We start from the raw sequence: 15,647 nt of genomic DNA on the forward strand, positions 1-15,647 counted from the left end.
GCATCATAGCCCAGTTTGTGCTGAATTTCCTCCTACCAGGTGTGGATTGCTTCAGAGGGGGTGGGGATAAATTCTCATTCATACAAAGATCATTTTCAGTTTATGACTAGGCCCTCATTACGGAGGCTTAAAGTTACTGATTTTGAGTGATTTTGAGTGTACTCAAAATGTAAATTCTGTCAGGCTCACGTTTTTCCAAGGCTGTATGACTTTCATTCTTCTGTGTTATTTGCAGAATTTAAGAAGAAGCCAAGTCACATGAAAAGGTCATGATTGTGATAAACAGTTATGATGCAAGTATTTCCCTGGCAACAAAAGCAAGTGTGAAACAGAAGACTGACCCACAAATTAGATTCAGACACCTTATGATGCCCTCACACTTACAAGTACAAACATGAAAGTGTTCGCAAATACAAAGTCAAAAAGCAACACTACAGTGACTCAAGTTACATCAAATGGCCCCCCACAGAATTAAGCATGCATAACTAACATGATCATATATATACGTAGCAAAATTCACCAAAATTACAAAACAACACACACAAAAACTTTCTTGCATATAATCCAAAGTAACTTGAGGGATATTTTATAATCGATGCCTAGTGCAGCATAGTTTAGGAAATAGAACTACAGTATCTCCATGTGTTTTAATATAAATAATATATCAGAAACTATCAGAACTGTATTTTATAAAAACACTACTAAAGTTAAAAAAAAATACAAAATTTATATGAAGTGTGTAGTCAGTTCTGAGGTTTAAAATGCAACTGTCCAGTTATGGGAAAGTGTGCTGTACAGCAGAATATTTAGAAGTTATTATGAGAGTGCCAGACACTGGTGTGATACAGCTGTCAGGAGGAGCATCATGAGAGCATCATGCAGTGCGTCAGAAATCACAGCCATGACAGATCAGGGATGCTGGCACAACTACTAAAGCCATAAACAGACATGGGTTTATTCAGACCATCTTGGGAGGTAATGGGAGAGAGGGAAGAAAAAAAAAAAAAAAAAAGAAGGGGGAAGAAAATGCTTTGGCACAACTTAAAGGGATGGTACACCCAGAAATGGAAATTCTGTCATCATTTATTCACCCTCGTGGTGTCCCAAACAAACCATTATGACTGACTATCTTTAGGGGAACAAAAAAAGTAGAGGTTTTGAAGAACGTCCAACCTGCTCTGTTCCAAAAAAAAAAAAAAAAAAAAAAAAATCATAAAAGAAAAATAGCGCAATCAAATGTTTTAAAAAATCTTTTAAAGTGATACAATAGCTTTGGACAAGAAACAGACTTATGGCACTTTTCCACTGCACGTTACGTTTCAACTCGACTCGACTCTGCTCGCTTTAGTTTTCTGAGCTTGCTTTTCCACTGCAGTTTAGTGCAGCCTCAACATGGGTGAGATTATAGGCTGATCGTCATAGTTGCGTCGCCCCATCCAGCACTCGTTGGATCCTCTCCTCGGCTACTAACAAGAGGAACGTCTGCACCTCGTTTATTGACCATGGCGTGGTTTTGCGCACAGCCATTTCTTTTTACAATTTGAAAGTCGTGTGAACAAATGATACTGCTATCGCTGTTGCTAATTTTGAAACTAGCGGGTGGATGTCCCGTTTCGCAAATCCAGTGACGGTGGTAGTGACGATTCTCTCTGACCAATCAGTGATCTGCAGGGTTTTGACGCCAAATTTAGTATCGGCTCGGCTTGCTTGGAACCTCGACCGAGGTGGTACTAAAAAAAGTATCAGGTACCAGGTACTATCCACAGTGGAAAACCCCAAAAAAACATATACAACAAAATTGCTTACAATAAGGCAGAAGTGTACAGTTTGGGATGCACCTTAAAGGAACAGTTCATCCAAAAATGAAAATTCTCTCATCATTTAGTCACCCCATGCCATCCCAGATGTATGACTTACTTTCTTCTGCAGAACACAAATGAAGACTTTTAGAAGAATATCTCAGTTCTGTGGGTCCATTCAATGCAAGTGAATGGTGACCAAAACTTTGAAGCCCTAACAAGCACATAAAGACAGCATAATAGTAATCCACAAGACTCCAGTTGTTAAATCCATGTCTTCATAAATGATATAATCAGGTGTGGGTGAGAAACAGATCAATATTTAATTTCTGTTTTACTATAAATCTCCACTTTCACCAGCCCCTTTAACCCTCCCTTTTTATCTTTCTTCTCCCTGCACAGTAGGTGACATTATGCGCAAATAATGTGAATCGCCACAACAACAACAAAAAAATGGGAATAAAAGCACGGTTCTTAGATGAACGTGCATTGGAGGGCTGGTGAAAGTGGACATTTATAGTAAAAAAAAAAACCAGAACCGATTGGATCACTTCAAAAGACATGGATTAAACCACTGGAGTCTTATGGATTACTTAAATGATGCCTTTATGTCCTTTTTGAAGCTTCAAAGTTCTGGCCGCCATTGAATTGCATTGAATGGACCAACAGAGCTGAAATATTCTTCTTAAAATCTTCATTTGTGTTCAGCAGAAGAAAGAAAGTCATAGACATCTGGGATGGCATGAGGGTGAGAAAATGATTCGGGTGAACTATCCCTTTAATCATACTATCCAGTCAACACTAATGAATGTTATGGTTTAGAGTTACATAGAAGAAGTGTGTCACTGTTAGACACATTCACGGATAGACACACACACACACACACACACACACACACACACACACACACACACACACACACACACACACACACACTCAGACTGACAAGGTCACAGACATTTACTAAAGTGTTGGGGGGATCCCAAGGGAAGTAAGGCAGGTGTTTTTGGTTTGGTGTGAAACATAAAAAAAAAACATAAAAATGAAAAGATAAGGTAGGGGTATAACTGGGATAAAGTTCAAGTTCAGGGTTGTTGGGGGATCAGTGTGTGTGTTCTGTGGTTAAGGAAACAGTTGCTGCTGGAGTGGATAATCCAAAACTCTGGAAGTGACTCACAGTGATAGGATGAAAATTAACTTAGTCACTCACTTTTAAACACACACACACTGAAGTTGGAAACTCAAACACTCACCTCCTTACCCATCCCAAATGGATGAAGAAAACAGAGTTACACATAGAATAAACGGAGGGAGCTAGAACATCAAAGGAACAGAAAAATATTGATTGCAGTTAGTTTTATCTTTTCTCACGTGTGACTAGTTTTTTGTGTAGGTCAGTAACCCCTACCTGGCAAAATAATGCATTTTATGCAAATAATCTACGAAAGATCAAATATAACCATATACAGTGACGTGGCCCCAAAAAGTATTTAAAAACGTAAAAGAATAGTTCACAGTAAAAGGAAAATGCTCTCATAATTTACCCACCCTCATGCCATCCCAGATGTGTATGACTTTCTTTATTCTGCAGAACACAAATGAAGATTTTAAAAATATTTCAGCTCTGTAGGTCCATACAATGCAAGTGAATGGTGACCAAAATGTGTTCCAAAAAGCACATAAAGGCAGCACAAAAGTAATCCATACAACTCCAGTGGTTTAATCCATGTCTTCTGAAGTGATCCAATTTAGATCTGAATAAGAACATAACTCCTTTTTCACTATAAATCTTGACCTCGGCAATCTCCTTGGCGATCATGATTTCGAGCTCAATTACACTTCCTATTGCGCCATCTAGCACTTTGTGCATGCGTCAAGAACTATTTCTTTAAAGGTGCACTCAGTAACTTTTTGTGTCACTTGGTCTTACAGTGACACCTAGTGGTGTGGATGCAGCATCATTCAAAATCAATAGTTTTCAGTTACAGACGCCATTGTGTAAATTCACTATTCACAATCAGCCATGATTAATTTAATACAAGAGTGAAAGTCTCCAATAACAAGACGGTTACTGAGATTAAGCGAGTAGTATTCAGCAGGTCATGTGATTCTAAAATGGCAGCCTCCATGAGGGAGCCCCTGCCCCATGTTGAATAAAACAGCTTTTATAAGGTTACTGATATGACCAGAGTCCTCATCTCATGTGAGTGCTAATGATTTTATACATGTTTCAAAATTAATATTCATTTCTTTAGGAGCTAAACTTTTTCAATGGGGAAAAAAATACTGAGTGCACCTTTAAGCCATATTTAATATATGAATGTCATTCCATTTAATAACAAAATATTTAAAAAGTGGCCTCTGCAAAGAAATAATTTCTCTGAGCCATTTTTGCAAACCAACATTCCACTTTGACGACCAGAAAGTGTCCAAATGTTTAATTTAAAACAGTATCTACATTATTTATCATTAGAAACCTAACCCGTTTTTGTGAAATGTTTGGCTTGAAAAGTAAGCTTGTGCTATCCAGTGTTGGGTGTAATGCATTACTAAGTAATTAAAATTACTGTAATTAAATAGCTTTTTCATTGTAAAAAAAATAAATAAATAAATAAAAAAAAAGTAAGGGATTACTGTTAATTTTTCAGTAATTTAATTACAGTTACTTCTGATGTAATTGTGCTAAATACTGTATAGACTATAGAACAATTCTATATAAAACACTAGTGAATTAAAATGTAATGTCTAATGTTAAAATATGTTTTCTAATTTAATGCTGCCCCCTTAAATTCTTTGACCAGTTCATTAATAATTTATTTGATTTTAAATAATTTATCTGAAAGAATTAATAGAACTGTTTCATGTCTATCCTTGTATTTTTCATCTGGTCAAGATTGGGTTTTAGAAAGTAATTAATAATAAGTAATGCAATTACTTTTCAGACAGAGTAATTAGTACAGTAATCTAATTACACTGTAGAAGATGTAATTATTAGTTAGCAATTAATTACTTTTTTAGAGTAACTTACCCAACACTGGTGCCATATTTTATTATCAGTGTGGCACAAGTATCCACATATTTATAGGGTCACAGCAACTATCAAACATTAATAATAAATGGAAAAACACTAGCTAGTGTGCACAATTAAACATCAACTGTTTACAGTTAATTAACTTTTAATTCACATCCCAACCGTTGACAGGAAATGTTGTAGAAAACATAGTTTGCACGTGACCACTAATTTGATTAATTCCCTACATCCCCATGGCCGCTGGTGCTTTATCTCCCGGGAGAACCGATTCCCCACCTTCTATTTTGAGCAGGAAAACAGGCCGCTGTTCCTGGAAGTGCTAAATGACGATGGTTTCCGCGGCGGTTCGCAGCGCCCTCTTGTGTTAGCTGGCGAAACCGGCACGATGAGTCAGCATGCTGCAATCACAGAGCAACACCGAGCATTGAGGTCAGTTCAGAACACCGGTTAATCGTGACCGGTAAAGTCATACGACATCTACAGTATAAAATGCTTAGTCGCCGTGATACACAACCCTCTTATATTTGAAACGAGCCTGACTGTGTGCTTGTATAAGTGATATCTGATCTCAAACACTATCTGAATCATCAGATATCATTTACATCGCTTTTAAATTCCAGAAATAGCAGTTATATAAGGCATTTGGTTTCATATGCATGACCCCATGAAGTAAAGATAGTACTTTTGTGGCTTTTAGTCCATGTCTGTCACTGTTCACTTTGAGGTCATCTATATGCTAGTGTGCAAACTCCAAAAAGTTGAACAAATAAAAGTTGTGAGGCATGCACATTTAAAGGGGCACCAAGTATTTTTAACCCCATTAAAAAAAGTTTTACTCCTAAAGAAATGAATAGTAATTTTCAAACATATGTATAAAATCATGACCTCTACCGTAAGATGAAGACTCCAGTCATATTAGTAACCCTGTAAAAGCCGTTTTATTGTACATGGAGAGGGTCTCCTCATGGTAGCTGCCATGTTATGATCACATGACCAGCCGAACACTACTAGCTTACTCTTAGTAACAACCCTGCTATTGGACACTTTCACTCGTGGGTTGAATAAATCATGGCAGACTGTGAATAGCGAATAGTTCTACAATGGCATTTGTAATTGAAAAATATTGCATTTGAAAGATGCTACAAGTACAACCACGCCCCTAGGTGTCAAGATGACATACATAAAACAATACTGTGTGAACCTTTAACTCTTTCTCTCTCCTACTAAAACAAATTAAAAATATTGGTGACTCCTTTTGCACCCAGGGAAGTGTACGAATTAGGGATGTGCAAAACTACCAATTTTCATAATTTACTAGTAGGTGGGTTGCCTGAATGAATAGTCGACTAAACCTTTTTTTTACTGCAACTATTTATTTAAACAGTTTCAGACAGAATCAGCAAATAAGTTTAAGTTCTCCACAGCACCTCACAAATACAGGAACATTACTCACAGCAGAGGATTCAACGTCCGAAACTTCAGAATATTATTTCTTGCAGAGGGTTTGACCATGCTGACTGTTATTCACTGTCACATTACGCTATCTGCCACGCAAAAATGCTCTATGAGAAGTGGCGACGCTCAGTTAAGATGTACAAATGCGATTTGTTTTTTAGTTGAATTGTGTAATGCTTAACTAAATTGAACTTAAAATATGTATTTTTAATTTTTTTTATTATTATACAAAAATAACGCAATTTTTTGATGAAATTGAAACCGACATGGTCAAACTTTAATACATTTCTTAAAAAGTACTTTGGAATTGGTACTTTACGTAATACAAGCTATAATAGTTGTAGAAAATGATAGAAAACAATACAAACAGGAATATCAATAGTGCTGTCTTGCAATCACTGTAATAATATAAATGGCAGATTTGAGATAAATGTATGCATAATAGGGCTGCAACGGTAAACAAAATTCACGGTTCCAACGTACCTTGGATTTGGGGTCATGGTTTGGTATGGTTTCGGTACAGCAGGGAAAACAAAGAGTCTTTCTTTAAATCATTTATTTTGAAAACAGTGGCTGATTGTGAAGGCTCATTTATGCATATTTCTTCAACGAACTTACAATACAAAACTTAAGAGCCTCTTATATGCACATTGAATAAAAACATAAATAATAATAAAAGTAAAAAAAGTGCAATTATAATAATTGTGACAAAATTAAGACATTAGCAGTGCAGATTTGTGTATCTTTTGCCTTTCAGCTCACCGCTTGTACTTATCACTCAATTTTCAAGTTGTTTGTTCAGGAAAATCAGAATATCCATATTATCAGAGGAGAGAGTGGATCTGTTAGCACTGACAATGTCCCATGCGGGCACTACAGAATTGCTGAAATGCATTCTTGTAGGAACTTTATAAAGGGGCTCAAGCACGTTAAGCTGATGCTTATATCCTGTGTTCTTGATGACTGAGTATGGTCGCATATCTGCAGCAGTAATACTCCTATGGCGTTCGTTATCCCTTTAGCTCTGTCTGAGCTTGCAGCGAGAGGCTGCTTAAACGCCGTGGCGAGACTAACTTGCACAGGCTGTTTATGCTTTGCTCCCGTAAGGTCAAGAGACACATGTGGATGATGTCACCGCAAATGAGTCATCATGTTTGATGTGATACCAGTGCAACAGAGCCGACACACAGTTCACTACTCATTGCCCAGTATTACTGTAGTTTACTGAGAAACCATAATACTCCCAAACAACGTATTGCTCCGCAATCTTTTTTCATTTTAGTTCTACACGGTTTGTGTTGTTCGTTATATGTTGTTTTAATATTGGTTTCACACATGCTAAGATATGTAATCATTTGTGCGACTGCATGTACTGTACCGAAGGCCCTGTATCCATTCGGTTCAGCGCGGACACATGTACCGTTACAGCCCTAATGCATAAGCATGGATTAAAAACATTTTCAAAACATGAAGTGAAGCAAATCAAAACAAGGACTCAGATATTTCCTTTTCAACATTGGTATATTTTAAAACCCACATTCCATTTTGTTTGAGGCTTCAGCATTGACTACAGACATTAGAAACATATTGTCGCACAGAGAAAGAGATATCTAAACCTTGAGAGATCAACTCTCTAGCACACACTTGCACACACAGCAGGGGTCAACCATTCTCAGCTCAATCACATCAGAGACCACAAGCACACTCTCAACGTCAGTACTGTAGCATAAATCTCAAATCAATCATTAACAAAGGCCTTCTCATCACACTTAATGAATTGAACCCTCCTGTGAATGGCAACTGTATGAAAAATACTGTAGGTTTTTATTATTAACATGATAAAAACCTGGACTTACACCAGCACTTAAAGGACATATCACGGTACCTTAGAAGGCAACACTCGCTAGGGTTAAACCAACCTGTATCTCAGAAAAGAAAACAAGTGAAAGTCTCCTTTTCACAAATTAAAAACCTCAGACATTTGTCGTACAGCAGCTGCAAGCCAGTCCTACAGTAAAAGGCCTGAAGACTATTGTGTCAGAGCTGAACTTCTTTGGAAGAGTCTAAATCACTGCAGACACCGGAGAATTGAGTATAAGTATGGAGAAGGGTTGAGAAATCCTATCCACTGCCAGACAGGTGTGGAGTAACCCTAGATGGAGAATAAGATGAAAAAGGAAAGTGGCGAGCGGTAAAAGAAGAATGAGGTAAGATATGGGGAAAAAAAAACTGTTGTGGAGACATTTCATAGCCATTTTAAATTTGCCTCCATTGTTTGGCTGAGAAAACAAAAGCACACCTGCCAGCACATGTGTGAGACGGAAATAATAAATGACCGAGAGGTGCTGTCGGACTGCAGAGGAGCATTTCACTCACACAAACACACACAAGACTTAGAGGGATATTTCTGAATATCAAGTTCATTACATGTAGCATCATGGTTAGATGTGTGTCATATTCAATGTTACTGAAGGCAGTTCCGGTGCTCAACTTTAATTGGTATGGATCCCCTTAGAGGACAGGGAGGTAATTTATTTTCTATCCCTCTAATCCCTATGAAAATTAGCCATGGTTTTTCTACTTTACTCCAGTAACCATATGTTAACCATGATCTTTGTGGTAAAAACCATAGTAATAATACAGGAAAACCACTATGGTACTAAATATCATAATCATTCTTCCCCCCAAAAAGTAAATAAGATAAAAACATGATTCGTTTTCCTATAGTAACACCATAGTTAATTTGTGGTACATGTACCATGGTTTTTAAAACTGGTTACATGGTTACTGCAGGTTTACTGTAGTGAATTCATGGAAAATTTTTGTGAGGACATGTTTTTTTTTTGGTAAAACCATGTTTTTAAAAACATACTCGTGCCATAAACTAACCATGATGTTACTATTGTAAAATAGTTTTTTTCCTTTGGCAGAATGACTGTTTTTTTATTACCATAGTTTATGTTTTCCCGTTTTATTACTATGGTTTTACTACGCATATCATGGTTAAAATATGGTTACTGTAGTACACCATGGTTCATTTTTTCGGTTACGGTTTAACTACAAATACCATTGTTGAACTATAGTTATTGTAGTAAAACCATGGTAAATTCTGTGGTTACTATAGGCTTACTATAAATACAATAGTTGAACAATGGTTACTGTAGTAAAACCATGGTTAATTTTCTTCAGGGATGAATACAGATACTGCAAGGGAACTAAGTATTTCAGAAAATAAATTCTCTCCTCTGAAGGGCTTCATAAATTGGACAAGTGGTTTAGTTTGGAACTGTATTCATCATTGCAGAAAAATAACTCAAAGTTACTCAAAATATAATGATACCCAGTACAACAGCACTTATGCTCTTGTGATATTGCTCATTAGTCTCATCAATGCTATTTTTGTATTATTCATAGTAAAAACAAAATAAATAAAATCACGCACCATCATGTTGTTTGAATCCTATATGATTTTCTTTTCTTCCATGGCACACAAAATGAGATGTTGGGTGGAATAATAGTCTCAGTCACCATTCACTTTCATTGTATAGAGGGAAAAAAAAAAGATACAACAAAAGGGAATGGTGTTAGAGACTAAACAAAACCGACTAACAAAAAGTCATAAAGGTTAAAAACAACATAAGGGTGAGTAAACGATGGCAGAATTTTCCATTTTGGGGGACCTGTACCTTTAAGAATTCATACGATGTCAACAATCTCATTTAGAGATGTTATAAAAATGATGCTTGATGAAATGAACCTGATATTTAATATGTTAAAAGGCAATGAAAACCATAGCATTGGTGGTGCACTTTTATGCTTGAAAGCAAACGTCCAGCATTAGCTTTCCTGTAAGAAAACAAGAGGGAAGCGTAGCAAAATTAAAAAAAGTGCATCACAACAAACCAACAAAATTCGGGGTAATCCACACGCAGAGCAAACTCTAAATGAAATGTATTTAGAAAAATCAATTAAAAAGGATTAACCAAAAATGGGGAAGCATCTGAACTAGGCTTACCATTTGCTTTTAAAATAACATTCATCAAATGCCTGAAGATATTTCAGTAAAGGCCTAACTAGGCACAGCCTTAAATGTAAAGTTAAAGTAACACACAAATAAAAATAAAATAAAAATACTCTGATAAAGAACAGAATTGCTATTTCAGTTGTGAACATTCATTCCAAACGTCCTCTGAGATACCTTTTTAGGAGAAGCGTTTGTCAAAACGGCAATAGAAAGCTGTTTGGATTCCCCTTGTGTGAATAATGTTAGCTTCTTATTGAGGTTTAGGGTTAGAATGATTCATTAAGATGCATTAAGTTGCTTAATGAGATTTGGGACATTAAGTAGGTTAATATTCTATTGCTTTCCATTTTCATTAAATAAGCTTTGTATTTGCATATTTGAGGAACGGGGGCACTTTGACTTTGATAAAATATTCCTCTTTCAGGTAAAAAAAAAACAAACAAAAAAAACAAGTTTTTAAGAAAAGCTATGCATCAGACATGCAATTTTTGCAACTGTTTTGAATCACAGATTTTCCTGGTATAACAACTAAACAAACAAACAAAAAAAATGTTCAAAACAAGTCAAAATGGGTCAAAATCTTTATACCGAATCATCCAGGAGAGCAGGTTTATATGCATCTATGAGGCAACTGCATCAAAGATTTGGTAAACAAATGATTCAGAATCAAACAGGTTGAATAAATAACCACAGTGACGCCTCGTAAGCTCTCACAGTCATCATAAGCAACACAAATATGATCCACTATTCCAGTCCTTCATTCATCCACCCAGTCACAACTCTTCTTCCCTCCCTCCTTTCCTCTCATGGGCTGCATTAATTGCAACTGCATTGCATGTCCAGTAATTGGGCGGATTAAAGGCAGTGGTGCAGTTTGTACAAAAATAGACGCCTAGTGCTGCTTTAACTAATTTAAAAAACAAATGGAAAAACAAAAATAATACAACAGCCTTTCAATCATTTTGCTAATATATACAGAACTTTTTGATCTCTAACCACAGTTAATAAAGGCTGAGTGCTGTTTTCTTCTGCACATACAACATAAACAAATAAGGTCTATATATCTTAAGCTCCAATGCTTGATCTATATATCTAAATACATACATATATATATATATATATATATCTGTATATATAGCGTAAAGCACACAGCCTGTGGAATTTAATTTTAATTTGTTGAGAGGCAACATTCGCACAGACATAACATTGTGGTTTAAAAAAAGATTGTTCACACACAGTGTAGTTAAATCAAAATTGATTTTCCAGAATCAAAAAGTCTTTTCATGTGGCAGGAGTAGTACATTTGTCAACAGTTGTGCCTCCGCTAAAAAATAAAAAATGTGTGCAAACTACAACAATAAAAAAGGCTTGAAAAGATGTCTTGTTACATAAAAAAAATATTCAGAAAAGGCAAATTATGTCAAAAGCATCAGAAGAATTAAAAGAATTTGAACAGAAATCAGTTGAGATGGTTTGGGGTGATGAAAGGCGCCGAACGGTCGTTGGTAATTGTCCGGCGAAGTTTGACTCTACGGATCATGCTCAACATCTCACTTCCACTGCTAGAATCAGGAACATCGTTGGAACGATCCAAGACAGGCTGGTCGGAATTAGGCGAACCACTTGCAAGTGGCATGCTGGAATTGTGAGTAGAAATATTCTGTGGCTGCTGTTGATTTTCATGTTGCTGCTGTTGACACTGACGCATTACATGCTGCTGTTGTTTCAACTTCTGCTCTCTCTCCTTTTGATGTACCAGTTGTTGATATTGCTGCTCCTGCTGTTGATTAAACTGTTGCTGCTGATTGTACTGTTGTGGCTGTTGTTGATTATACTGTTGCTGCTGTTGGTTATATTGCTGTTGTTTATTATATTGTTGTTGCGGTTGTTGATTGTACTGTTGTTGCTGTTGATTGTGTTGTTGATGATTATGTTGTTGAATATATTGGTTCTGCAGCTGTTGTTGATATTGCCTCTGTTGCTGTTGGTGCAATGCATACTGTTGTTGCTTGCTCATCTGATACAGCTGCTCTGAGCTGCCCACCGGTGGCTGCCCAGGGAACATGGAATAGTATGGAGGTGGCATGGCACTCAGACTCTGGGTGGACGTACAGAGATTATGTGTGGTGTGAGTCAGATCTGAGCCAGGTGCCCTGTTATTCTGAGTCACCCCAGATGGACAAACAGTCTCCTCACTGCCACTCAGACCGGTACTAGAAATGGACACCTTCAGCGGCACCTAAGAGCAAGAATGACAATGGCTTTCCAGGTTAATTCTACAACATATTTAATACTGCACAAGTCAATAAAGGTACGTCTAGCCCATTTCTGTGTGCATGAACATTTATTATAAAACAATAGAACAGCTATGCAAATACATCCAAAATGTGTAAAACATCTTAAGTAATATATACAGGACTCCTAAAAAATGTTAACTGCATTCTATTTGTATTTTTACACTGGAACCAATCCTAATAAATCAAATAAGATCTGACTAGATAAACTGAAATTACTACACAATGTTTTATTCATTTTATTCAATTTAACCCTTTTAAGCACTTTTCGGTCATTTTTGACCGAAATCAATTTTCTTTCTTCAAAAAAACTTTTTTCCATTATCTGACGGGTACGAGACTTGGTGACTTTTCGTCCATTTGATATCTGAACACACACAAAGAAATTGGAGTTCACTCAGTCTTGTGGTAGAAGAAAAAAAAAGTTACACTTGTACTGTTCCTGGTCAAAAGTGACTGCCATAGGAAATGAATGGGAAAAATCTGTGATTTTTTCCCCCATTATTTATTATAAAAAATCTAAAACACAGCCACAATACAGAAAAAAGACCACACACAGACATGAAGGGGTGAGTCTACCAAACATCAAAAGTGCAAAACACACACAAACGAACTTGTTTTTATATAATTGTGGGGACTCTCCATAGACTTCCACGCATTTTATGGATTTTATACCGATCTAACGATAATTTCTATCCCTAACCCTCACAGAAACCTTATGTGTGTCACACATACACACATTTATCTTGTTAAAGCAAGGGATACATTAGGTTATTACTTGTTATTCTACTCGATTCAGTGATTCCGACTTGGAAATCATAGGGCTCTACATTTAACCGGACCATTCATTTATTATTTAAAATTAAGTCACATCCCAAGGTGTAAAGGCCACATCCCCACAATACCACTTTGTGTTGTGAACTAAAAAAAAAAAAAAACTAAAAAAAAACAGCAGTCTGACCATCTGCCATTGTCTAAGGTTTACTACTCAAATGTTTTTGTAGTTTACACAACAGCAAAGTTTTTTTTTTTTTTTTTCTCCCAATTTGGAATGCCCAATTCCCAGTGCCTTTTTTTTTTTCTTTTTCTCATGGTCGCGTAGTGATTCGCCTTAATCTGGGTGGCAGAGGATGAATCCCAGTTGCCTCTGCATCTGAGACCATCAACCCGCACATCTTATCACGTGGCTTGTTGAGCGCGTTGCCACGGAGACATAGCGCGTGTGGAGGCTTCACGCCATCCACCGCGGCATCCGCGCTCAACTCACCACGCGCCCCACCGAGAACGAACCACATTATAGCGACCACGAGGAGGTTACCCCATGTGACTCTACCCACCCTAGCAACTGGGCCAATTTGGTTGCTTAGGAGTCCTGGTTGGAGTCACTCAGCACACCCTGGGATTCGAACTAGCGAACTCCAGGAGTGGTAGCCAGCGTATTTTACCACTGAGCTACCCAGGCCCCACACAACTGCAATGTTAGAAATGTTAGGACTGTTAGGGCTGTCACAATTATGAAATTGTTTAAAAAAAAAAAAAATTATCACAATTATGGCGATTAATTGTCTGTTTTAGGGCTTCTACAATTAATTGTCTTTCAAAATGTCATACTTAAGGTGTATGTGTGCCTCATACACCTTAAGTCATTTATTCATATTTAACTGGGAATTATATAATAAAAAAGGGATATATGATTTCCTTCAACTGGAACCTGATTTAATGATGAACAGTACATAAGGGTTCATTCTTGAGTCCTATTGCATATTGTAATCTTAATCAGAATGATACTTGTCTCGCTAGTAGACAATTCAATGAAATTACAGGGGGAACTATAGGAGTCTTATAATCCTGAAATAATCATTTTAAATTCATTCTGATTTAACAAAGGGGCATTTGTCTTAGTGGGAATCATAACAGTCCTGTTGGAAACTATGTGTTGTAAAAGATCTCGTTTTGGTTTCGTGTTGGAATCATATTGCTACGTCCACAATAATACGCTTTCGTTCGAAAACGTATTGATTTCACTAAGTTTATGCCTTTCATCCATACTGGATTTGTTCTGAAAACACTCTCCATGACTGTATACTTTGAAAAATGATAGCATTAGGAAACTGAAAAGGAGTTTTCAATCAAAAACAGATTAGTGTGGATGTGGTCAATGAGTTATAAATAAATTCCCATTAGCATGCTTTTGGGAATTTCCATTTTCATGCGGACTGAATCCTTTAATAATCCTGTAGACATTCTGATTGGATTTTTTAACTTTGGAATTCTGAAAATGAAATACCTGTGGTGTTAAGATGGGTATGGGCACTCCTCCACTGATGGTTCCACGACGGATGTTGGGTTTACTGGAGGGTTTGCGGCGAATAGTGGCTGTGTGCGGCCCGATAGGCTCCGGATCCATCAACAGACTGACGGTGGATGCTGGACGCTTGCTTTGAAACATTTTGCGGTAATTGAGACTCAGGTCGCTGTTGCGAGGGATTGTGGATGACTTATCAAAATCGGACTGACCGTGGCAGTCCTCTCCACCGTGCAGAGAGATATAGTCATAATCTAAAAGAGCAATAGAGAGAAAGACAAACAGAGTGGCAAAGTATTAATGTTGTGCATTTTGAACAAGCTTAACCTATCTTTGTTGTCATCACCAATTAGAATGATATCACTTTTACAGTTCAAAGAACCAATGAAATGGTTGGGCGAGTACAGTTTTCTCTCTTGTGCTGACATATTTCCTATTGAAACAGCATGTTTGGCTCTGCCACTTATTAATTTTAAATAGCCAATTGGCTTTTATGTCATAGCCACGAACCATGATTTGCTACTTGTTAGTCGGTTGCAGGTGGTATTAGGGGGAGGGACATTTTCATTCTAGAGAGCATCTGATTGGACAAAAAAATCTATGAGGTTCAAGATGAGCCATCAATATTTTTGGCCTGTTTTCCTGCAAGAGAGACTATTTTAAATATGTTAAATTTAGGAGTATACTAGCATACAAATGGTTTCATAGCTAATTGACATGGACTTAAAAGCACAAAACT

General features: G+C 36.9%; 1 protein-coding gene across 1 annotated transcript in view; it reads right to left on the minus strand.

The window, feature by feature from the left end:
* Positions 1-6,232: 6,232 nt before the first annotated feature.
* Positions 6,233-15,647, minus strand: part of LOC127448896 (protein MTSS 1-like) — a 77,734-nt gene continuing 68,319 nt past the window's right edge. Inside the window, exons 13-14 of the mRNA XM_051711830.1 lie at positions 14,891-15,162; positions 6,233-12,548 (exon numbers count right to left, since the gene is read on the minus strand). Coding sequence (XP_051567790.1) covers positions 11,769-12,548; positions 14,891-15,162 — 1,052 coding nt within the window. The 3' untranslated portion in view covers positions 6,233-11,768. The remainder of the gene's footprint in view (positions 12,549-14,890; positions 15,163-15,647) is intronic.

This window comes from Myxocyprinus asiaticus, chromosome 12 (assembly GCF_019703515.2).
Source record: "Myxocyprinus asiaticus isolate MX2 ecotype Aquarium Trade chromosome 12, UBuf_Myxa_2, whole genome shotgun sequence".
Lineage (NCBI taxonomy): Eukaryota > Metazoa > Chordata > Actinopteri > Cypriniformes > Catostomidae > Myxocyprinus > Myxocyprinus asiaticus.